The sequence below is a fragment of the Myotis nattereri genome (genome assembly GCF_964212035.1).
Source record: "Myotis nattereri genome assembly, chromosome: 5".
Taxonomy (NCBI): domain Eukaryota; kingdom Metazoa; phylum Chordata; class Mammalia; order Chiroptera; family Vespertilionidae; genus Myotis; species Myotis nattereri.
Window position 1 is genome coordinate 740483 of NC_138080.1, and position 24329 is coordinate 764811.

Below are 24329 nucleotides of genomic sequence, written 5' to 3' on the forward strand. Positions count from 1 at the left end.
GAGGAGATCAGTGTAAAGCATGAGAAAAGAGAGCGAACAAATGTAAATCGCTCTCCACTCAGACTTCGAGGTGCCGCGTCCTTGCCCAGGTGACGGGTCAGACGGCGCATTCGCAGGCGGCACCCTGTGGGGATGGTTCATACGAGGACGATGAACGGGTCTCCAATCAAAACCCGCATTCTGAACAAAAGCCTGGACTCTGTCAAAAGCTCATTAATAAAACTGCCCATGTATTTTAGGGTAAAATGCTAACGGCTCATATGCGTTATCTATAACCTGACTCTAAACAACCTGTACAACCACCTGGCCCAGACGAGCCTCACCGGCCTCAGGGAAGACGGCCGACGCCCAGCAGCACACGCAGGGCTCGCAGTCCTGGGCTGAGACTGCTCAACCGGGCGCTTTCCACGCCCACCCAGCCCCCGGCCTCCTTTGCTTTACGTCCACTCTTACCAATGCCCCGAGAACTATCATTTTAGTGAATATGTGCAGGAAACTATTTTAGAAAAAGCTGAGCTACACCGCAGTATATTTTATTCCTAATTTATTTAAAAGCGTTTACCAATTGAGGTAACACATCTAAACGACTTATTCCCATTCGCTAATGTTTACTTTCTTCAACGTTTGCCACAATTCGCAGGAAGATGTCTAACTCACGACAGCTGGCAGGAGTGTGCTCCCGCTCCGTTCTCCTCGACCCACTGCAATGACCACACAGAACAGGGCCGCGCGAAGGCCACCCCTTCCTAGAAGGGAGGTTCTGATGGAATGGTAAGACCTAGGAAGCTTGGGAACTACTAATCCCTGCAGATGACAGGAATTCTGGATGGAAAAAGAAAAGACAGAATTTTCTGGGGGACTTCAGGAAACCCCCCCGCTCGGCAGCCACAGGAAGCCTGGCTGTGGGTGCAGGAAGGGGTGGGGCATCACTCCTGACACTGACACTGGGCATGTGACCCTCACCACAGAGGCTCAGGCGACTCCGAGGGCCGGGACCAGGGAGGCTCTGAGTGAGGAGGGCGGCCACGGGCATGAGTCCTGGGCACCATGACCAGGGAGCAGGTCAGTCATCGCAGGTCTCGATCGACGGGGCTTTGTTGTTAGGAAGACACAATAGCTATGTTACATTTTGGGCCAACAGACACTGCAAATGTCAGGTAGGTATTATTACTATTATTCTCTGAACAGAGACGTTAAGTAGATTATCCACAGACAGAGGCCATCAGGGAGGCCTGGGACTGAGCCGGCTTCCTGAGCCACGGGAGCACCGAGCCCGGCCAACCTGCCCCGATGCTGCCAGACAACAGCTGAAACCCAGGGGAAGCGGGTCTCAGGCCAAAACAATGACCCGCTGAAGGGACACAAAGACTTGCATAGAAAACACTGGGCCTCAGGGCCCTTCAGAAAGGAGGCACCGGACAGATGGACAAGGACGGTGTGAGCCTGGGAAAGAGGGGAGAAGTACGGGGAGCAGCAGTGCAAATGGAGCAAGAAACACTGCAAAGGACATGAACAGTGTTCGTCTGGGAAAATGTGGCAGTTAAAGTAATAATCAATGGGATATATAGAGAACGGATACGTTAGAAAATAAGCAATTTAGAAGAAGACAGAAAACCCAGACAATATAAGAGAAATGTGAAGCGATTTAGAGATGACATTCAGAAGTGCTGACATCGGAATAATAAAAGTCCTAGTGAAATAAATAAAAACAAGAGGGAAATTACCTGAAGAAACAATGGAGATCAATTTCCCAGAACGGAAAGCGCAGTGTTTCCCGATGCGCACAGGCACACGCTGCACTCCAGGTCCAGTGACGACGCCACGAAGGCGCAGCACGAAGCGACTCAGTGAGAAAAAGACACGGAGCCAAGACACCGGCACAGAAACCGGGAAATCATTCACCAGAAGAACAGCCACATGGAGCCGGGACCCGAAGCCGCGGGCGTTCCGAACCCCCCACCTCAGCCGTGGGCAGGACCCCGAGTTCCCTCTGAACCCCAGAGGGCACCGCTGACCCAAAAAGGGAAGCGTGGCATCACACAAAGAAAAGAGTCCAAGATGGAGAAGGCCGGGAGGGGAGGGTGCTGGTGACAGCGCCGAGGACAGGCCACCAGGCCTCCCTGTCTGAGGACAGCGGCCGTGGTGACGACATCTTCACTGGGAGCGGCAGACAGACATGAGAAAGGAAAGCAGTTGCCAGTCTTCTGTTTTGGAACAAAAATCACCCGAAAAAGTGTTCCCTGAAGGAGACACACTTGAAACCCGTCAGGTGTAAGAAACGACCAAACAAGCCAGCGAAGAGGCGAGGGAGTTGGCTCAGAGCTTGTCCACTCACACGACCTAAAAGCTCGAGAAGAAACCCGAGAACAGACTCTGAAAGCAAAGCCCAGGTTTTCAGGGGAAGGAACCTCAACCCAAGCGCAGTCACCAAGCAGAGAGGCCGGGCACGCAGAACAGACGCAGCCGCTCTGCCTCCTGGGACCGGCACCAGGACGTGCTGTTCCCAGGGAAAAGCCACGTGATGACTGAGCTTGACCATCTAAGAATTCTTGTTCTGCCTTTGTTTTGTTTTTTAACCAGCCCATGATTTAAACTCGTATAAATTTTTCTTTTGAAAAATTATTTTCAAAAGAATAAATCTCTTTTAAGGATAGAAATATTTTCTCTTTAAAGCTACTCATGTCTTAAAAATATATATACTTAATTAATTTCAGAGAGGGAGGAGAGAGAAACATCAATGTGAGAGAGAAACACCTATCGGTTTTGCCTTCTGCACACAACCCACTGGGCACGGGGGAGCGAACCCGAAACCTGGGCGGTGCCCTGCCTGACTTGGAAGCGAGGCGGTGCATGGGTCGGCGCTCAACCAACTGAGCCACCTGGCCAGGCAGGCCTGTTGTTGTCTGTTTCCTTTTTAAGTTAGGGTTACATAACTTTCCCATAAGCCAACTTCATAAACTGATTTTTTCCATTTCCCTTTTCATTAAATTTATTGGGAGTAGCAGTGGTTACATTAATTGATTTTTAAAAATATACCCAGACTGTTCCCTTTATAAAAGAATTATGAGGTTATAATTCTCAGATTTCCTCATTTGTACTTATCATGAAGTGAATTAGGTCTGTGTTTCTTTGCCTTGAAAATAAATGTTGAGATACATTTAAAATAATAATGGAATAAGAGGAAATTGTAGCTTTTTAAAATAGATCATCTTTGCTAAAAATTGTTAGCAAAACTAAGATTAAGATAGTAGCCGAAACCGGTTTGGCTCAGTGGATAGAGCGTCGGCCTGCGGACTGAAAGGTCCCAGGTTCGATTCCGGTCAAGGGCATGTACCTGGGTTGCGGGCATATCCCCAGCGGGGGATGTGCAGGAGGCAGCTGATCGATGTTTCTCTCTCATCGATGTTTCTAACTCTCTATCTCTCTCCCTTCCTCTCTGTGAAAAATCAATAAAATATATTTAAAAAAAAAAAAAAAGATTAAGATAGTAATGTTTATTATGAGTATACAGATAATAAACTATACAACTATTAATTTTTATTATAGTTTTAAATATTTGTGCTTTTTGACTGTTTTAGTTTTCCAGGACAATTTCGGATTTGAGTTATATTCCAATTATTTAGGCAACATACATTGTTTAAACGTAGCAACACAACCAAAAATTGGTTTTATATTTCACTGCATATAAATATTTCTGTTAAACCAGAATGTACAACATCTAATTACTCGGCTATGTGCGCTTAGAGGAGGGGTGGGCAAACTTTTTGACTCGAGGGCCACAATGGGTTCTTAAACTGGACCGGAGGGCCGGAACAAAAGCATGGATGGAGTGTTTGTGTGAACTAATATAAATTCAAAGTAAACATCATTACATAAAAGGGTACGGTCTTTTTTTTTTTTTTAGTTTTATTCATTTCAAGCGGGCCATAGTTTGCCCACGGCTGGACTAGAGACACTTTGAGGAGCCGTAGGTTGGGATTCAGGTGAACAAACTGTGTGTGTGTCGGGGGTGGGGGGCGGGGGGATGTGCCCACAGACAGCCCAGGTGGCTCACTGAGGCAGGGACTGCGCTGCGCATCCTAGTCCTGCTCGTGAAAGGAAATAGGACTTCAGTCCCTTCCACAGTCACCCCCGCTGCTCTGCAGGAAAATAAAGGTTCTTGGTCAATTAAGTAAAAGTAACAACATTTGAAAGATAAATATAGAGCGAGTTCACAGAGCCTGAGCCATCGACCAATCACGCCAACCTACCTTTGCTATAAGCCGAAGAACTTTCCTTCCGACTCAGCTTGAGATACAGTTTGCTTTTAGGTTCAGGATACAATTCAGGGTGTGCGGCCGTACCCTTCTTTAGTTTGCCATACTGTTTTCTTTGAAAATCAAATCCTTTTCTGCAAAACAAGTAAAAAACAAAAATGAATTTGAATATTAAGGTACAAATTTTTCGTTAATTGAAATATAATTGGCACATACTTTATATTAGCTTCAGGTGTACATCGCAGTGATTCTAACAGACAGTGAAATGACAACTACGGTAAGTCTAGTTAACATTCGTAGTTACAAATGTTTTTCTTGTGATGAGAACTTTTAAGATTTATCCTTAGCAACTTTTAAACAGACTATATACAGTATTGCTAGCCATCGTCACCATGCTGTACATGACACCCCCAGGACTAATTTATTTCATAGCTGCAAGTCTGAAGGCACAACTGTTTTAAAATACAGCAGGTAAGGACCAGGATGGGTGTGCTCATGCTTTCATACACACAAAAAATAAAAACATACTGCGTCAAAGGAAGGAACCAGCAGCCCTCACGGAATTATCATTGTTTTAAGAGACTGAGATAGAAACAGTATCTCAGCACCTAAGGAGCTGCTGTGACTGTAAAGGGGATGACAAGTTAGGCCCGATCTCCACCTCTTAGAGGTGAAGCGATGACTGAACAGACACGCAGTGCTCAGCTGAGGGCGGCACCTGGGAGCTCCCGTGCACGCTGTTCTCTAAGTTCCCATGCACATGCTCAGTACAGCTCCCTTTGGGGCAGTCCTGCTGCTATGAAACGTGTTTCCAAACGCAGCGCTTGTACCTGCAGTCCGGGCTGTGGCAGCCACCACCATGGCCCTGCCCTCACCAAAGCCAGGCCTGTGGTGCTTCGGTAGGGCTGCCCTTGGGATTGGGATTGTGTATAAAAATGATGAGAAAATGGCGTTCCTGCAGCTGCCTGGCAGTGCTGACACTGCTTGGTTCAGAGAGGGGCCCACACGGCGTTAGGGACCTGCTCCCATCTCAGCAGGACACACCCAGGTGAGCTTCCAGGTCCCGGATCTCCTGTCTCTCCCCGGACTTCGGCGACTGCCTTCTGACTGGTCAGGACACTGTGTGATCAGCACTCACCTCACCGAGAGCTGGCACTCCTCGTAGACGGGGACGCTCTGGCTTCTCAGGTACAGGCCGATGCTCTTCACGTCACTTAACACCAGGGCGGGCGGAGAGTCCGCCTGTGTGACGTGTCCTGGGGCCACCTCTTCAAGCCACTTAAAAAAGTTACACCTGTCCGCTCTGGGCGCGTCACAGGCGTAGAAGAGACGGCCCTACGGAGACAATACAATTCAGCGAGAAAAAGTGTTTCTACTTTATACTGGTTTTTTGAAAGGAAAGTCCTTTTTTTAAAATTCATTGATTTGAGAGAGGAGGGGGGTGAGGGGGGGGAGAGAGAGAGAGAGAGAGGGTCAATTTGTCTTCCACTCACTGGTTGCTTCCTGTATGTGCCCTGACCGGGTGGGACTCGCTGCCTTGGCAAAGTGGGATGGTGCTCTAACCAGTGAGCTCCGGCCAGGGCTTGTATGCTGTGTGCTGAGACTTTCACGAAGGCTGCGTGGCATTAATGCACTCCAATAAGTTCGTCATTATACAACGCAATCTTTCCATTGATTTAAATAATAAAATTTAAAACCAGCTAGTTTTCCACTTGTTTCTTCCGTATCAAAAAGTTACATGTTACATTATTCTGAGAATGTAAGCTTACTTGGAAAATAAAATGCACTGTTTTTCTGATTTAAAGTGATCACTGCCGACAGCCAGCCTGCGAGCTGCCCGAGCAGCTCTTCTCACAGCCTTTCCTGCTCACGGACCTGCACGTGCACACACGATACACGCGTGTAGATTGCTCTGCTCTTTAAAGTAAAACTCAGACCTAACCCTTATACCAACAACATACTACTAGTATGACAACGATGTCATAGATAATATACAACACTTTACCTCATGGTTCTAACATGGTTTATGGACCTGGTTTGACAACTATGTTTAAACCAGGTTTACGTGCTCAGCATGCAGACACGGAGGGAACCTGTGTTGCTGTGCAGCCTGGTCTCACAAGAACGCACCACCCACTGACACACAGACATCGCACGACACCTCCCATCACCGTGCGCATTTAGCAAACAAACAAGTCGGGGGCGTCCTGTCCCCCTGCCCTGCGGCAGCCGAGTCCCTTCCTCCCGACCTCCAGGCTCTCCCTGGGGCTGGCCGGGCTCCTTCCTGCCTGCCTGCCGGCCGCGGTGTAACCTTCCTTCCATCCTCTCCACCCACCACTCAGCTCTCAGTTCCTAAGCGTTTGTTAGTGACGAAAGCTCAGGCAGAGGCTCCTGGTCAGACTGACGCTCTGCTGAGCCTGTGAGAGCAACAGGTGCTGCACCTTTAAGGAGACAATGCTCGTGGACAACAGGAGGGAAGGGGGAGTGAGACCTTGTTGGGCCCCTCCTTCTTCACCATGACGAGCTTCGCGGGCCGCTGGTGGCAGCAGGACGGCACCCTGCTTCCCGCGGCGCCCCCTCCCGCTCCGAGGGACGACGTGTAAAATGACAGGTCGACTGCGGAGAGCGCTTTGCGCAGCCTCTGTGCCAGCCCGCACAGCAGTATGTTCAGATGCTCTACAGAGAGAAGGGGGGGATTAGTCACAATGATGCACGTGCGCATCACGTGTGCTGCTTGCTGAACTGGAGAGGAGCCTGTGAACAGAGTGAACTATAACCTAACACTGAGCTTCAAAGGCAAGGCTTGCCCTTGGACAGCAGAGCGAGCCGTCAAATCAGGCATCATGCTTAAAATTTCCTCCTAACAAAACCACTTGGAGCACTTCAAGTTTAAAAGAAAATAAAAAACTGTAACTTCAGAAAGAGAATACTGTCATTTCCCATCTCTAAAACAATATGGCTCTGATATTAAGCTACTGTCAAACTCTGGAGTAAACATGGGCGATAACACACTCCAAGGGGAGAGCTCACCACGAAAGTTCACACCGCATGACCCTGCACCGCTCACAGCCACACGGCTCGCAGCCACATGGCTCACACCACATGACCCTGTACCACTCACAGCCACATGGCTCACAGCCACACGGCTCACACCACATGACCCTGCACCGCTCACAGCCACACGGCTCACACCACATGACACTGTATACCGCTCACAGCCACACGGCTCGCAGCCACACGGCTCACACCACATGACCCTGTACCACTCACAGCCACACAGCTCACAGCCACACGGCTCACAGCCACACGGCTCGCAGCCACACGGCTCGCAGCCACACGGCTCACAGCCACACGGCTCACACCACATGACACTGTACCGCTCACAGCCACACGGCTCGCAGCCACATGGCTCACATCGCATGACCCTGCACCGCTCACAGCCACATGGCTCACACCACATGACACTGTACCGCTCACAGCCACACGGCTCGCAGCCACACGGCTCACACCACATGACACTGTTCCGCTCACAGCCACACGGCTCGCAGCCACACGGCTCACACCACATGACACTGTACCGCTCACAGCCACACGGCTTGCAGCCACACGGCTCACACCACATGACCCTGTACCGCTCACAGCCACATGGCTCACAGCCACACGGCTCGCAGCCACACGGCTCGCAGCCACACGGCTCACACCACATGACACTGTACCGCTCACAGCCATACAGCTCATAGCCACATGGCTCACACCGCATGACACTGCATCGCTCACAGCCACACGGCTCATAGCCACATGACTCACACTGTATGACACTGCCTCGCTTGCAGCCACACAACCAGCACAGGAAACAGAAAGGCAGCAGCCGTACCTACGAGACAGGAGGTGAAGACCTGCTTGTAGTGAGCAGGAGACTGGAAGACAGCGGGCACGCACGTCTGCCTTCGGGGAAGAGGAGCAGATATTATCTCCCGCCCACTGGGGAAGCACAGCTCAGAGACGTTTATCTCCTGAAATGGAATAACTCAGGTTAATATAACAACTAAAAAATGCTAATTACTAATGAGTAAATTACTTCCTATAGGTATGTTCAAGAAAAGAAGCAATTTTTAAAAATTTTCCAGAAACCTTGAAAATACCTTCCTAAGTTTAAATGAGAAACGAGTGTGGGAGAATGGCCACGCGAGCACTGTTAATAAACAGGACTAACTCTTCTTGCTGGCCCCTTTGCGAGAAAAAAGTTAGCAGATGCTGGTGGATCACTGTGCATCTCCGTCTCTGCTACAGTTGCCAGAGGAACTGCTGCCTGGCTGCTGGGGCTCAGGGAGGCCATGGTTTGGTTCCTGGACAAGCAGCTCACAGATGTCTGTCTATCATCATCTATGTGTCTATCTCCCTCTCCCTCTCTCTTCCACTGATGAAGATATCTTAAAAAGAAAAGAACGGCTCACATTCAGTGTGTGAGATGTACCTTTACCTCGATGATCTGATCAGCAGACGGAGCTGAGTGAAATAAAGTCACCGGGCGGCAGTGCTGGGGGCACCTGGAACCGTCGGAGCTATGCTTAACCCACTGGGCTAAATGCTGCACCAGACGCCTCCCGATGTGGAACTTCACTTAAGGCCCACAACTGCTAGGCAACACCGTCCGTCAGTCAAAGCAGATGTTACGGAAACTCACACACACAAAGCCACGGCTCCAGGAGTAAATCCTGGCTGGGGAAAGTCAGACGATACCGACTGGGAGCACCGGACACGTCCTCACCTGCACGCCTGTCGCACACGCAGACTCTTCCCACACATCCCGAGCGTCCTCAGCCTCGGATGCAGACTCCAGCCTCAAAGACAGCGCTTTCCTTCCACAAACAAAGTCCCGCGTGCCGACGCCCTGCTGCTGCTGCCGCCGGAGCTGGCCTCTCACCCTCTGCAGAGGCGTGGGGCCTGCGGAGCTGTCCCCAGCATCGTTGCGCCTCTCGCCTGCGTCACCACCGCACAGCCCCATGGCCGCCGCAGGGAAGCTGTCGTCGTCGGTGACACCTGCCTCAGGTGGGCCGGGAGTCGGCAAGGCGCACGGGGGGGTGTTTTGGTATTTCAGCCACTTGCTTTGAGCAGACATTCCATGAAGTGAAACACGCCCTGGGGTCGCCTCCATGGACCCTTGACACAAAAGGGTTTCACTCTGGTCCTCAGGCCCAGAGCTGGGAGGAAGAACGGCTGGCTCCTCACACAGGCTGAACAGGGGAGAACCGGGGGAGCAGGGAGACGGCTGCCAGCCCCAGGCGGTGGCCCAGGGCCCAGGGTCTCCATCGGGGGGCGCATCCACTGGGGGCGCAGTCACGAGCGCAGCTCGGGTTCTGCTGAACGAAGGCAGCCTCGGAAGGTGCTGGCTCTCCAGGGAACTGAACCTTTCCATTCCTGGAGAAAAGCCAATTAAATAAAAGTGTATTAAGTCAATGCCTCGGCTCTAAAATACTGCGGGTATCTACACAAAACAGCAAAAATACTAACTTGCCTTTGAAAAATCACATTTAATTTTTATTTTTTAAAAATATATTTTTATTGGTTTTTTACAGAGAGGATGGGAAAGGGATAGAGAGTTAGAAACATCGATGAGAGAGAAACATCGATCAGCGGCCTCTTGCACACCTCCCACTGGAGATGTGCCCGCAACCCAGGTACATGCCCTTGACCGGAATCGAGCCCGGGACCCTTGAGTCTGCAGGCCGATGCTCTATCCACTGAGCCAAACCGGTTAGGGCTCTTTTTAAAATAAAATATAATTTTTATGGTCTTAGTCTCAAGAAAAGAAAAATTTCAAAGATAAATTACAAGACTCTGAGCCTGGCTGGTATGGCTCGGTGGTTGAGCTATGAACCAGGAGGTCACGGTTCTATTCTCAGTCATGGCATATGCCTGGGTTGCGGGCTCGATCCCCGGTGTGGGCAAGTAGGAGGCAGCTGACCTATGATTTTCTCTCATCATTGGTGTTTCTGTCTCTCCCTTTCCCTTCCTCTCTGAAATCAATAAAAATCTATCTTAAAAACATTTTAAGAAAATACTAAAACTTTTTTAAGGTTGATGAACTTGAAACTGTCTTTTTCTTTTTCCCTTCAGCTGACAATTTCCCCCCAATTAGAACATTTTATTTACATGGCACTGAAGTTTTCAGAGAACTTTCAGTCAAGAAGGGAATCATCATCCATTTCACAGATGAGATCATCGAGGCCCAGAGGTAACACGACCAACTGGCACTCAGGATGAGACCCCAGACTGTCCCCCACTTTACATTCCTTCTCCAGAGACTGAAGTTTGAGGTTTGTTTATCCATGTAACTTCCTCTACATATTTATCACATGCACTAATTAACATGTTGACCGTAAGGGAAAAGATTTTTAGCTTTAGTTTGACCTATTGTATGTGATAAGAGTTCGTGTTTGGGCTGAGTGTTAGTAATAGATATAGCCCTGAAAATGCAAAAAGCAATAATGTGTTGAATAAACAAACAAATGAATAACGCTGCGTGAGAATATACAGGCTTGAAGTTTTACCAGACAGGACTGTTCCTATTTGACAGTAACGTGCCTCCTTGGAGTGTCTGTTTTTAGGAAATAAACTGGAGTTCACTTCGAAGCTAGAAAAGCAGTAGTTGAGCCAACAAGCCATCAAGCAACAGCGACAGAGGAGGTGAGGCCAGGGAAAACGCAGAGGCTCCTGGTGTGACTTGGAGGCGCCTGTCATTCTCCTGTCACTCTCCTGTCACTCTCCTGTCTCAGACAACGGCTCTACTGTACTGTTTGCTCTAGCCACACCCACGGAACCTGCTCCCAAACACCCAGGCACATTGCAAAGCTCTTCCGTATCATCCACCCACGACTAAACAACAGCCCATGACTGCACGCCTCACCCGGCAGAACTCAGAACCCGGGGAGATGCATGAGGTCACGGGAGAGGACGGGGTGAGGGAGGGTCCTGCCGAAAGCGGGGCTATCGAGAAGCGGGTCACACACAGGGGTCGGGATGGGGAGCCGGGCCTGGCACACCCGGGCGGCAGCAGCTGGAGCGCTGGCGGAGACTGCCAGGACCCTGAGCAGAGAGGGTAAGCCGGTCATGCCAGGGTAACCGATGGTGTAGACCAGACATTCCCAAGGGGCCGCAGAGGGAGGGCTCTGGGTTACCGCCGGGCTTCTGGGTGCCCAGAGCTGAGAGGAACCAGAGCCAGAGGGAGGGGAGAGCCACCTGCCACAGCAGAGCCCCGAGGCGGGCGGGCAGGCAGGCGGGGAAGGCTCCAGGATGACTGGGGTCTGGTCCAACATGTTCTCAGTTGGTAACAATCTCTCAGACAGAAAGCTCCCTGACACGGCAGGTAGACAGCAGAGCTCCTGGAACAGCTGCAAGAGGAGGAAGGGAAGGCCACCTGGTGACGGTCTTGCTGGCAGGGCCCCCTCGGGGACTTCTAGCAGGAAGGCCTCGTCGCGTGAGCCCAGAGAGAACGCGGCCGCGGGGCTTGGTGCTGAGCCCTCCTGTGCGGGCGGGGGCACCTGTCCAGAGAGAAACAAGGCTGCAGACCGCAGGCCTGGACTGCGCTCCCGGGAGAGCGAGCCGGGATCCACACTGTGAGACGCCGCCTCGGCCACACCATGCGGAGCGCAGCGGGCAGACTCCCCCGTGGGACAGGGCAGAAGAGACTCACCCAAACCAACCAGACAGTGGGGACCCCGGGGCCCAGGGAGAAAGGCCGCGAGGGCTGGGAACCCTGAAACCATGGGTCACCCGTTCTGCTCTGAGACATGTTTACTACATGGTTTTTCTGGAAGCTCTGCAACGACCCCAAGAAGGAACACGCTGTAAGCAGACCCCAGGCCCGCGGTGGCGGAGCCGACACAGCACGCTTCGCGGTGGCGGGGACAGCCGGCTTGCTGGCACCCACTCACTCCCCAGGGGCCGCAGAGGGAGGGCCCTGGGTTACCGCTGGGCTGCTGAACAAGCACAGCTGGCGCTCACTGCTTCGGAACACGTGCGTGCTGTCATGGGCTCTGGGCCCTCAATGGAGCTACAGTTCAATACTCTCTGCAGAAAATCTTCGTTGCCATTTTTATGGTGTCCAAACAGGTGACACTGTGATCGCAAAAAGCCCAAGTGATCCAAAACCAAGAATGTGTAGGAGCCATTGGTTTGGAAGGAGACAAGTCAGAGGGTGTTGAGCTGCACAGCTCCCTCCACAGGCCCAGGGCTAGCCAGGGGCGGGCAGACTTTCTGACCCGAGGGCCACAATGGGCTCTTAAACTGGACCGGAGGCCGGGACAAACGCATGGATGGAGTGTCTGTGTGAACGAATGTAAATTCAAAGTAAACATCATTACATAAAAGGGTACGGTCTTTTTTTTTTTCAGTTTTATTCATTTCAAATGGGCCGGATCCGGCCCGCGCGCCGTAGTTTGCCCATGGCTGGGCTATGGCCTATCCCATACGACCTAGAGCAGTGATGGCGAACCTTTTGAGCTCGGCGTGTCAGCATTTTGAAAAACCCTAACTTAACTCTGGTGCCATGTCACATATAGAAATTTTTTGATATTTGCAACCATAGTAAAACAAAGACTTATATTTTTGATATTTATTTTTATATTTAAATGCCATTTAACAAAGAAAAATCAACCAAAAAAATGAGTTCATGTGTCACCTCTGACACGTGTGTCATAGGTTCGCCATCACTGACCTAGAGGAAGATTTGACCTAAGAGTGATTTGGCATTTCTTCCTGATGGCCCTGAGGAAACACTTTATTTATTTTTTAATATATTTTTATTAATTTCAGAGAGGAAGAGGGAGGGAGGAAGATAGAAACATCGTTGAGAGGGAATCATGGATTGGCTGCCTCCTGCACATTCCCCACCCCAGTGGGGCTGAGCCCACAACCTGGGCATGTGCACTGATTGGGAATCAAACCGTGACCTCTTGGTTCATAGGCTGATGTTCAACCACTGAGCCACGCAAGCCGGGCACAGGCCCAGTTTCTGATGAGCAGCACGCACTTATTCTTTTCATTTCATTCCTGTCTCCTGTTCAAGTGAAATGACGGCCACTAAGACCATGTACGGAGTACTTACTAATACACTATTTGCTACTCAAAAAAGCAAACTAGAAAGTGAACTACAGAACGGAAAGCCTGTTGGGTTTCCTTGAAACATGACAGACTCTGACCTGCACTGACTGGGTTACGGGTTTGGTTCTGAGGATCAGTGTCCACCTGAGGGGCTCAGGCTGAGACGTCCTGTCCGGAGCAGGAAGGCCAAGGACTGAGCAGCGCCCATGACGTCCTCAGGCCTAGAGCAGACCTATCGTTGACCTAAACGTCAAGGTACTGCTCCCAAATGAGGGGCCTTTTGGATCTGTCCCAGACCGCACCAGTCGTCTTCTTCACTGTCACTCTTTAGAAGCCTTTAATTTTGTTGTCGCTTCCAGAAATCGATCACCTTAAAAATCTAACATGGCTGACAGATGGCCCCCAAAGTCACGTGGAAGCCAAATGCATGCGCCTGTACTTGGAAATAGGGCCTGTAAGAGGTAAAAGCTAAAGGAACTCACAGGCTAAGTGAGGGGCCTGATGGGAGAGAATGAGTCCCCCCCCCCCCCCCACACACACACACGTGCACACACACACGTGCACACACACACGCACACAGGAACGGCCGTGTGAGCGCACAGAGTGAGCAGCCACCTATAAGCCAGGAGGAGTCCTCAAGAGAAAACCAAATCAGCCAGAACCTGGAGCTTGGACTTCCAGCCTCAGACATGTGAGCAATAAATGTGTGTAAAACACGCGAGCTGCACCCTCTGTGCGGCGGCCGGAGCTGACCGACATCCCTCCCCTGACTCACCTGGGAACCACTCGGTTCCCTCCTCCGGAGGTAGGAGTCTCTCTCCCTGTCTCCCCCACCCTCCACATCCATCCAGCAGCATCCACACGTCTCCTCCAAATGACACCTGTGTCCCTGTCAAGTCCTCTGCACGCTTCCTGAGACACCCCACACCAAGTCGCCGTCACCCAGGCTCCCTGCTCCCACTGCTCACCCGTCAGATCCCCCACAGCATGTCAACCCAGTGCCAGGGCTTTCTGCTGACACCCCTTCAGGGACAACCTCACGCTGTTCCCCTCACAGGCAGGACTCGGTGTCTGGCCTGCTCCTGTGCCCAGTCTCCTCCCCTCACTCACTGGCCAGCTGGGGGCGCCCACCCACCAGTTCTGCAACCTCAGGAAAGCAGGGCCTTGCCCTGACAAGTCAGACGGGAAATCCCGCCTCTGGACCGTGTGACTAACAGAAGATGCCACGTGGGCAGGTGCTCACGACAGCACCTGGGTGTTCGCTGCGGCGTGAGCACTGAGGCATGGAGAGCTGGGGCATTCGCACAATGGCACACCCACCAGCCCCGGGAACGCGTGACTACAGCCACCGGCACCGGCAGCGATGGATGTCAGGCCTGCCCGCTACGCACACGCAACTTTAAAAGCAAGACTGGGAGAGGGGGCTGCTGGGAGGCTGGTCATGCTGTTCCTGAGGGTGGATCCGCTCTGAGTCATTCCTGAGCTGTGTGCTCATTCTGCACGTGTGTGATGGTCAATGAAAAGGGGAATTTAAACATCTCTCTAACAGATCCTGCTCACAGACACCCAGGCATGGCTTCTAGCGGGTAGCAATGCGAGGCACTTGGTGTCATACTTGGGGGGAAAAGAGAAGAAAAAAAGCTACTAGCTGCTAAACAAATGTAACCTGACTGTACGCTATTGTCATAAATTCCCAGTCTTCTCTGAAGGGAAAAGTGATCCTTTAAATTCCTGATCCTACAAAAGAAGTAAATCTTCCAAATAAAATATTTTTGCCCTATTTAGTTTGATTTGAGATGTTATGTTTCTTGTCAATTTACGGAATTCCTTTTCAAGTTACAACTGTACAAAGATTTAAACATACTCCCTTCATAAAATTTAGCACTGACATATGGGAAATGATTTTGGGAGATGCAACTATAAAAACTTTTTTTACTGGGGCAGGGGGGTGGGGGGTGGCTAGAGGGAGTCAATGGGGAAAAAGGAGAACATATGTAATACTTTCAACAATAAAAAATTATAAAAACAAAAACCTTTTTACCTGCAAGAAGTCAACTTGCGCACAAGCGCGAGGCAGCTTGGCCGCCCAAGCACAGGCGTCGGCGGTGGAGCTGTTGTGCGCGGGGCGACCCGGGAGCTGGCGACAGCCCAGCGGCGGGCAGTGCCCTCGGACCATCACAGCGCTGGTCGCCGACCCCTGCACTTGGTGCCCTTGGAACTCAACAGGCTACAGGGAAGTTAGGAACAATGGACACGTGTGTTCACAATGTAATTATACAGAGAAAACAATACACAAGTCAGCTTTCTGTTCATATTGTTAATATCATTAATGTAAATGACGACGAGGGGACCAATGCTCTTACCCGACGACTCGCTAGAGGTGACGGAAGTGCACTGACTTAACTGGGCTCCAGTTCAACAGCAACCAGCGTGACTTTACTATGAGCACAGAACTGCCCTGGTGCCGAGCTACCTGAGCCAGGGGCACACGGAGCCCGCTCTGCCCTTCCCCCCCCACTGCAGGACGCCCACTGCAGGACGCCCACTGCAGACCTGCCGGTCCCTGCGGCCGGGACCAGCTCTCTGGGAGCGCTGAGGACAGAGCCTCTGCTCCCCCGGCGCCAATGAAGTCCTCACACCACGCGTGGCAGAGTGGCCAGCAAGAAACACGGCAACAGGAAGGGGAGGAGAACAGGGAGCCTTTTCTTGAAATTTGTAAATATCAGGCTTCACTCTGAGGATCTGCCTCCCAGAAGACTTGATCCCCTGCTGGGAGAGCAAAGGTCTAAGCGTGACCCCAACAGAGGCAGCAGGGGGCGCTGCCCGCGCGGCCAGCTCTCAGGCTGTAGCCTTCTCTGCTGCCCTGCCCTCTAGGGAGGGCGCTGGCGTTTTCACAGCACACGGGGGGGGGGGGGGGGGGGGGGGGGGGCTACCCAGAAATGGAAAAGTAAGAAGGCTAATCGAGCCAAAGGAATGTACCTAGAGGACGAATTTATTTCTCACTGATAAATGAACAAAATGACCATGAGGCATAACAGGAATATTCTCCGAGTTAAAAATAAATATTCTAGGCCACACATTTGAAAGGAAAATCAAATCTAAAATGCCCCAGGACTTTTGTTGAAAACATTACTCTGAATTTTAAAAATACGCATGGCAGTGTACAACGTCTGCTGTGCTGGCGAAGACACGTTCCACACGCACGGATGCCTGGCCCCATGGTGCCCGTGGCTCCCTCCCGAGATGCTGGTTGCAGGAGTAGAGTCGACTGGAAGCCAGGCCGGGATGCTGCCTCTCCAGCGCCCCCTAGGGTGGGCTATGGGCACCTGTGCGCCACGTCAGCGTGTGGGCGCTACAGGTCACGGCTGTGAGGAACTGTCGTTAACGGCACTTCACAGCCCATGGCCAGCCCCTCGGGCCTCCTAGGCACACGCACCGGTCAGGTCACTAGTAACACAGCGAGGGCTCAAGACCTAACGCGGCCAGAACCCTCTCGGTCCTTATTCTTAAAACCGGGGGTACTAGCACGCTCCCCACCCCTGCCTATGAAAGCTCTGACGATTGTGTGAAAACCACAGGAAAACACATTCACTTAGAAAACCAATGATCTTCACAGGTTTTACCTGAGGGTCCCAGGGGGTTCTCTCTATCTGTGTAGGAGAAACAGCTGGAAAGACGGTCTCTTCCTCACTTCCCAAGGAAAGGAACTAGAATAAAGGACCAGGAAGTGTGTTCAGGAGTGTGATGGGAAAATGCTCCAAGACTGGAGGCTAGGTTGCCTTTGAAACACACTTGTCGTTTCTGCCTTGCTTCTGTCTCTCTAGACATGTAAGAAGCCACTCCAGCACAGGGCTGCTCTACAGAAGGGGTGCCCTGCTAATTAACCTCAAAACGCCTGGGAAAATCCTGATTCTAAAACTGTAATTGAACCTTTAACACTAGAAAAAATTACTGGGTTCGTTATAAATCAGTCATCAAACCTAAAGCTGATGTTAATGAGAGTTATTTAATTCAAAGATTAGTATGAAGTTAAAGGAGGAAAAACTATAAACAGTGTAACAGTTTATTTAAAGAATGAATCATCTAGCAACCAAAAAACACAAGATATTGGCAACATTTTAATTTCAAGACAGCTGTAGTAAGTGTAGTAAGAAAGTAATTACAGAAATAAAGATTAAAATGTTACTTTGAAAGACTGCAAGGCCTTCCCATGACTGTGAGGTTACAACAGATTTCTAAAAAAATGTGTGACGCCCGGCTGATGTGGCTCAGTGGCCGAGCGTCGTCAGTGCACCAAAAGGCCACGGTTTGACTCCCAGTCGGGGCACACGCCCAGATTTCTGGCTCGGTCTCCAGTAGGGGGTGTGTAGGAGGCAGCCCACTGATGTTTCTCTCCTTTCCTCTCTCTCTAAAACCAAATATATATATCTTAAATGGCAACTTATTCTGGAGGAAAATACAGTGATGGTGTTTATTTGCAGTTTATATTTGGTAATAACTGTCCTTGAAAAAGTTTAAACTCTATTTTCTCCAGTGGGAAAAACCAACAAAAATGTGATCACTTGTAGTTATATGATGCAACTGCTGATGGCCTATGATTTTATCATATACGGTAATAAGTGACTGATTATGTGCATGCATATAGGCCTAACCAATGGACACAGACAACAGGGGGGTGAGGGCATGAGTGGGGGGGATGGAGGGGTAATATGGGGATAAGCACACATATGTGATAACTTAATCAATAAAGAAATTTTTTAAAAAAAGATAAGTGACTGAGTCACCACAGCATGGATTTGTTTGTCCTGCTCGGTATTAGGCAGCAGAGCTGTGAGTGCAGCTGTGACCACCAACGACGATGTATGAATCAGGTGATGCTTGTGTGTTTGCAAAACTAGCTTAATGAAAAAGACTGGCTCTTTACCTAATCCTACAGACAACACGGGGCATTTACACAAAAGATAGCAGGTTCAGCTAAGTGAGTATGACAGGTAACTAATTACAAGTAAGTTTGAAACTGACAGTGTAAAACACAAACATAAAATTATACGCCACATCCACATGCACAAATGTAACTTCGGCAACGTTACGTTTTATAAGTTAACTCACCGGCAGAGACTGCGCTGGTCCACCTGGGTCCACTTGGTCATTTTCTCTCATCGTCCTGGGAGCACAACACTAACGTAAGAGAAACCAAAGGCAGCAGCAAGTTACACACAGCATGCAAACTTCAGACATGACTGTGAGGACACCACAACAATCAAAGGAATAAAAACTAAATCTGATTAAAGACTACTTTCACATTGCAAGAATTTTAGAAGACTTTTCAACAGTACGATGAACATGAAGTTAAATATTCATATTGTAAACAGTAAGATTTGACAATTTATATCAAGAACCTAGGAAAGTTGCTCATAGCCCTTCAGGTCAGTTACACTTCTGGGAATCCAATCTCAGAAAATAACTTAAATGTAAGCAATGATCTGTGTGTAAAAACCTTTACTAAAGTGATGCTGTACATCAAGCATGTCAAACTCAAAGGCTAACATGGGCCAAATAAACAAAGTTTAAGTTTGTGTGGCCACAAAAAAGCAAAAGCTTCAATTTTCATAGAAACATAGGTTTATTTCGATAGAGAATGCTGAATACAAAGGGCTGAAATAAATGGGTCGTTGTTAACTGAAAATAACAGAACATTTTAATAAAAATATTTTTTTCTTGAACATTAACTTACCAGATACTGAATAACTGCACAAATTAATAAGCGTAACACAAATAAACCTACTTTTCTTGTTCTCCGAAAGCAAAATATTCCCTGTTGCGCACACCAAACAAGTCAGTACAAGACTAATGACGTGGCAACCGGCTGTTAAAATATCCACTGCTAGTATTAGTGGAGAGAAATGGTGTGCCTGCACATAAGGGAAATGAATGCAGCATGTTTATAGTAATCAGTCATTAGCGAACGTCATAGTTCGTTATTAATAATCCTATATAATAAAAGCCTAATATGCTAAGTGTCCAGTAGTCTGTTCAACCAATCGAAGTGTAATATGCTAATGATATGCAAAGGCTGCTCAAAGGCCAGGCCGAGGGACCCCACTGGTGCACGAATTCATGCACCAGGCCTCTAGTCCTACATAATAAAAGGCTAATATGCAAATTGACCGAACAGCAGAACAACTGGTTGCTATGATGCACAATGACTACCACGGGGCAGACGCTCAATGCAGGAGCTGCCCCCTGGTGGTCAGTGCGCTCCCATAGGTAGTGCCACTCAGCCAGAATCAAGGCTGGCAGAGCACAGCGGCAGTGGTGGGAGCCTCTCTTGCCTCCGCAGCAGCGCTAAGGAAGTCCGACTGCTGGCTTAGGCCCACTCCCCGAGTCAGTCGGACATCCCCCGAGGGCTCCCAGACTGGGAGAGGGCACAGGCCGGGCTGAGGGATTCCCCCCAAGCGCACGAATTTTGTGCACCAGGCCTGTTATGTATAACAGGATATTGTAAAAATTAAGTTAGGAAATTTTTATTAAAACACTTCTTATATAAATAACCTGTGAAAGACATTTATGGCCCTGGCCAGGTAGCTCAGTTGGTTAGAGCACTGTCCTGATACGCCTAGGTTTGGGGTTCAATCTCAGGTCAGGACACATACATGGATAAGTGGAACAACAAATCATTTCTCTCTCTCCAAAATCAATCAATTAAAAATAAAATTTCTGTTTAAAGGAAGATGTTTTTAAAGTCTTTAATAATGTGAGGATGAAAAGGATATAAAACTATTTATACACATCAATCTAACCATATTTTTAAAAACAGGCCCCCCAAAAGCTGGAAATGTTAATAATTATCTCTGTATTTTAAAAAGGGAGGAAAATCAAGATGAAAAGAAGAAGACCAACAACATGGAAACCAGAGTAAAATACACAACGGGGCAAGTGGGACATTTCCCCTTTGTCCTCGCTGTCTGCGGGAAGAGCAGTGCCCTGTAATGAAGGGACTGTCCTCCAGGAGTGCCGGGGTCCGCACGAGCGCTGATCTGGAGGACTGCCTCCAGAGCTCCCACCCGTCCTGGCTGTGCTGGTGTTTCTATGTTCCTGCCACGGTTGCCATGGTAGTACTTTGGCTTCGGCAAATGATTTACATTTGAGCGAAGTACAGTGTCACTCGACATGTCAGACACTGAGCAAACTAACTCAAGGTCAGATCTCACGTCATTTCTTTCAACAACACCACGTCCTTGTGAAGCTGGGTTTTAGGAAATAGCTGTGATAAAATCAGCTCCCATGCGGGAATCAATGTGGAGCAAGAAATCTAATCTGGGCCCTGACTGGTTTGGCTCAGTGGATAGAGCAGCTGTGGGCAAACTACGGCCCGTTTGAAATGAATAAAACTGAAAAAAAAAAAAAAAAAGACCGTACCCTTTTATGTAATGATGTTTACTTTGAATTTATATTAGTTCACACAAACACTCCATCCATGCTTTTGTTCCGGCCCTCCGGTCCAGTTTAAGAGCCCATTGTGGCCCTTGAGTCAAAAAGTTTGCCCACCCCTGGGATAGAGCGTCCGCCTACGGACTGAAGGGTCCCAGGTTAGATTCCAGTCAAGGGCATGTACCTGGGTTGCGGGCACATCCCCAGTGGGAGGTGTGCAGGAGGCAGCTGATCGATGTTTCCCTCAGCGATGTTTCTAACTCTCTCTGTCCCTCTCCCTTCCTCTCTGTAAAAAATCAATGAAATATATTTTTAAAAAATAAAATAAAATAAAAGATGGTGATAGAAAAAGTAACGCACCAGTTGAGAATCCTGGTTCAGATGAGGAAACTGAGGACGGGCTGGCGAAACGACGACGGTCGACGGCTTCCCGGCTGTAAGAGACAAAGCCCAGTGATTTCACCCAACACGCACAGCAGCGCCCTGACATCTCCTTAAAACTCATTTCCAAAACTGAATGAAACAAGGAATAAAATTCAAATCGTAAGATGTGGCCAAGTCTTGATAACTGTTAAAAAAACCTTCAATGATCTCCTATGCCCAGTGGGCCAGGCACTGGACAAACAGTGTGACAAACAAGGTCCCTCAAAAAGGGAGGGACACAGGAAATAAACAAACCCGGCCACGCCAGACTGAGACACAAAGGTCCCCACCAATGAAGAATGAGAGCTGTGTAGACAGGACGATGGGAAGACCCCTCATGGGGAGTAACACTGCAGCTGGGACCGAAGACAAGGAAACATGAGCGGTGCAGGTAGGTTTCTGCTTAAAAACAGATTTTTCTTCTAAAAACGTCCATACTCAACCACCTCAATTTCTACGAAATGCACCAAGAAGACTATCATTTTAAAGTGCTTATCACTGTAAAATAAAAACTCATAGCTATAACTTCATTTTTAGCCATTTGTTTCATTATTTTCCTGTTGAAAACAATAAATGAAACAAAAACAACTGGATTTTAGAACTTGAAGCTATTTATTTAAAGAGCTTTAACAAGGAACTGGACACCCAGCTGGTGTGGCTCAGCTGGTTGAGTGTTGTCCTGTGCACCAAAAGGCTGCCAGTTCCACTCCCAGTCAGGGCACAGACCTGGGTTTCGAGTTTGATTCCTGGTCAGGGCTCAAACAGAAAGGCAACCGATTAATGTTTCTCTCCCCCATCCACGTCTCTCTCTCTCAGAATGTCCTCAGGTGAGGATTTTTTAAAAGGCACCTGGGTAAAAGCTGGTTTTCCTTTACCACTTTCACCCAGGGAACAAATTCTAAATTAGCATTTGACTTCTTGTTTCAGCGATTCTACTATAAACAGTGTCTTCCTGGTCTATTTAGTGCCACATTTTCCAATTTTTGTCATAAAGCTGTTGGCTACGACTTCGATGTTAATGAACTACATAAATTACAGGGTCGTTAACACACTAACACAGGACTTTGTGTTTATGGGTTCATGACAATAGTCTGACCTGAGGTCTGAAGGAACCTAATCCTGTATTTCCCCTGAAAGCTATGGCTCATCGTGTTTGCGGTGACTTTATGTAACAGAACTACTGCAAATAAAGTGACTGTCTGGAACCCTCTTTTCCACCTTGATGAGGAAAAAAGAGATTTCCCAAAATTAATTCTAAAATTCTTAAATCTTCATGGTAGGAATGTGTATTCTTATGGTATTGTATAATTTTAACTACCCATATTTATTTTTCAGGCTTTTTTTTAAATTTTTTAGAAAATAAACTGTAATGATCATCAAATTTAACTACATTTTAAAGAAACATTTAGCAGTTATAATAATTTACTCCTATTTTTCTCAGGAATTCCTTGAACTAGTCAACTAAGAGTTTAATTTTAACTTTTCTTTGAGTATTGTAAATTATTCATTCACACTCAGGTGTACATAATATTTACTGTATTTACTAATGTTCTGTATTATTTCTTTTTAAAAATACTGTTGGCAACATACCATAAGCAAAGTAAAAAGAGCAATGATATCCTGGAAGAAAATATCTACGACATATATCACAGGTAATGGGCTAATACATAATATATCAAGAGCATGTATAAATCAACAAGAATAAAAACCACTATTAAAAATCTGACAAGGGGTAAGACGTGAAAATATATATACAAATGCTGGAAAGTGGATCCATTCCCTGTGGTAATAGCAATACAAACGTAAATGCAGTGAAATGCCACTTCTCACCACGAGGCTGGCGAGGCTGTGGGGAAAAGGCTGCCACACTTGCCGGTGGGTGAGAAATGGTGACTGTGCAGTATGTACAGACATTTCCACCCGCAGCCCCACTGCTACATATTCGCATACTTCCAACAATATGCAGAAAGCCCACACACTCATATGGACACATAAGGTGACTGTCACGTTACTTGTGACAGGAAACACCAGAGACTGGGTGCATCGATGGCCCATCCACAGGAGCCTCAGAGCTGTAACCAGGACAAGGCCTGTGCATGCGTGACCTCCAGGAGGCACTGCCAGGTGAGAAGCAAGGCGCTAACGAGTACAGAGCGTGGCGCCCTCTGCTGAACAAGGGACAGCAGATCCTCGTGGAGCTGTTTGCAAAAGGAAGCACGGGCCGAACCGGTGTGGCTCAGTGGATAGAGCATCGGCCTGTGGACTGAAGGGTCCCAGGTTCGAGTCCGGTCAAGGGCACGTGGACCTCGGTTGCGGGCATATCCCCAGTAGGGCGTGTGCAGGAGGCAGCTGATCGATCTCTCTCATCGATGTCTCTAACTCTCTATCCCTCTCCCTTCTTCTCTGTAAAAAATCAATAAAATACATTTTAAAAAAAGGAAGCACGGGTGTGACACAGCAGCCGCTACAGCAGCAGGCCGGGACGGGGAGGCCTAAGGCAGGAGCACACGCCTGCATATGGCTTTGACTTTTGAACCAGGTCAGTATTTTACATAGAAATAAACACAAACCAACAAGCATGGCCAAAAAAGCCGAATGAACTATATTTATACTGAATAATATAATCGCCCGGAAGAGAAAAAAGTAACCCAGTAACTACCGAACATAATACTCAGCTCTATACTCACAGGAGATAGTCTAAAAACAAAAAACTGCACAGGATTCAGTGCTGTAGTGACACGGGTGTGGCGATCTGGGACCGTGTGGTGTGGATCGTGGAAGGAACGGACTGACGTGGTAGGGAACCTGGCCTTTCCTCACGGTGGGAACAAAGGAGCACATTATGGAATGGAGGGAAGAGAGCCCTAAGGAGTGGAGGTGGAACTAGAGATAATCACTGTAACCTGACTTTTTAAAAAATAGCAGCTCCTAGCACATGTCCAAAAATGTATGTCAGGACTGGCCCATAAAACACACGTTTGCTTACATGTGTCTTCAGACGTGCAGAGGACACTCTGGCGGAAACCGCACTGAGTGAGCTGCGCGAGTGTCAAAGGAAGGAGACTTCCTTTTCACATCTTATCCTCTAGTGCAGTGGTTCTCAACCTTCCTAACGCC

The 24329-nt window shown here is 48.7% G+C and overlaps 1 protein-coding gene across 1 annotated transcript in view; it reads right to left on the minus strand.

The window, feature by feature from the left end:
- Window positions 1-24329, minus strand: part of ZGRF1 (zinc finger GRF-type containing 1) — a gene marked incomplete at both ends in the record, with an annotated part of 50821 nt that overhangs the window by 16676 nt on the left and 9816 nt on the right. Inside the window, 8 exons of the mRNA XM_081091295.1 lie at window positions 4251-4390; window positions 5395-5591; window positions 6748-6932; window positions 8131-8269; window positions 9025-9296; window positions 11674-11797; window positions 15400-15585; window positions 16982-17065. Of these exons, the coding sequence (XP_080947421.1) occupies window positions 4251-4390; window positions 5395-5591; window positions 6748-6932; window positions 8131-8269; window positions 9025-9296; window positions 11674-11797; window positions 15400-15585; window positions 16982-17065 (1327 nt within the window). The remainder of the gene's footprint in view (window positions 1-4250; window positions 4391-5394; window positions 5592-6747; window positions 6933-8130; window positions 8270-9024; window positions 9297-11673; window positions 11798-15399; window positions 15586-16981; window positions 17066-24329) is intronic.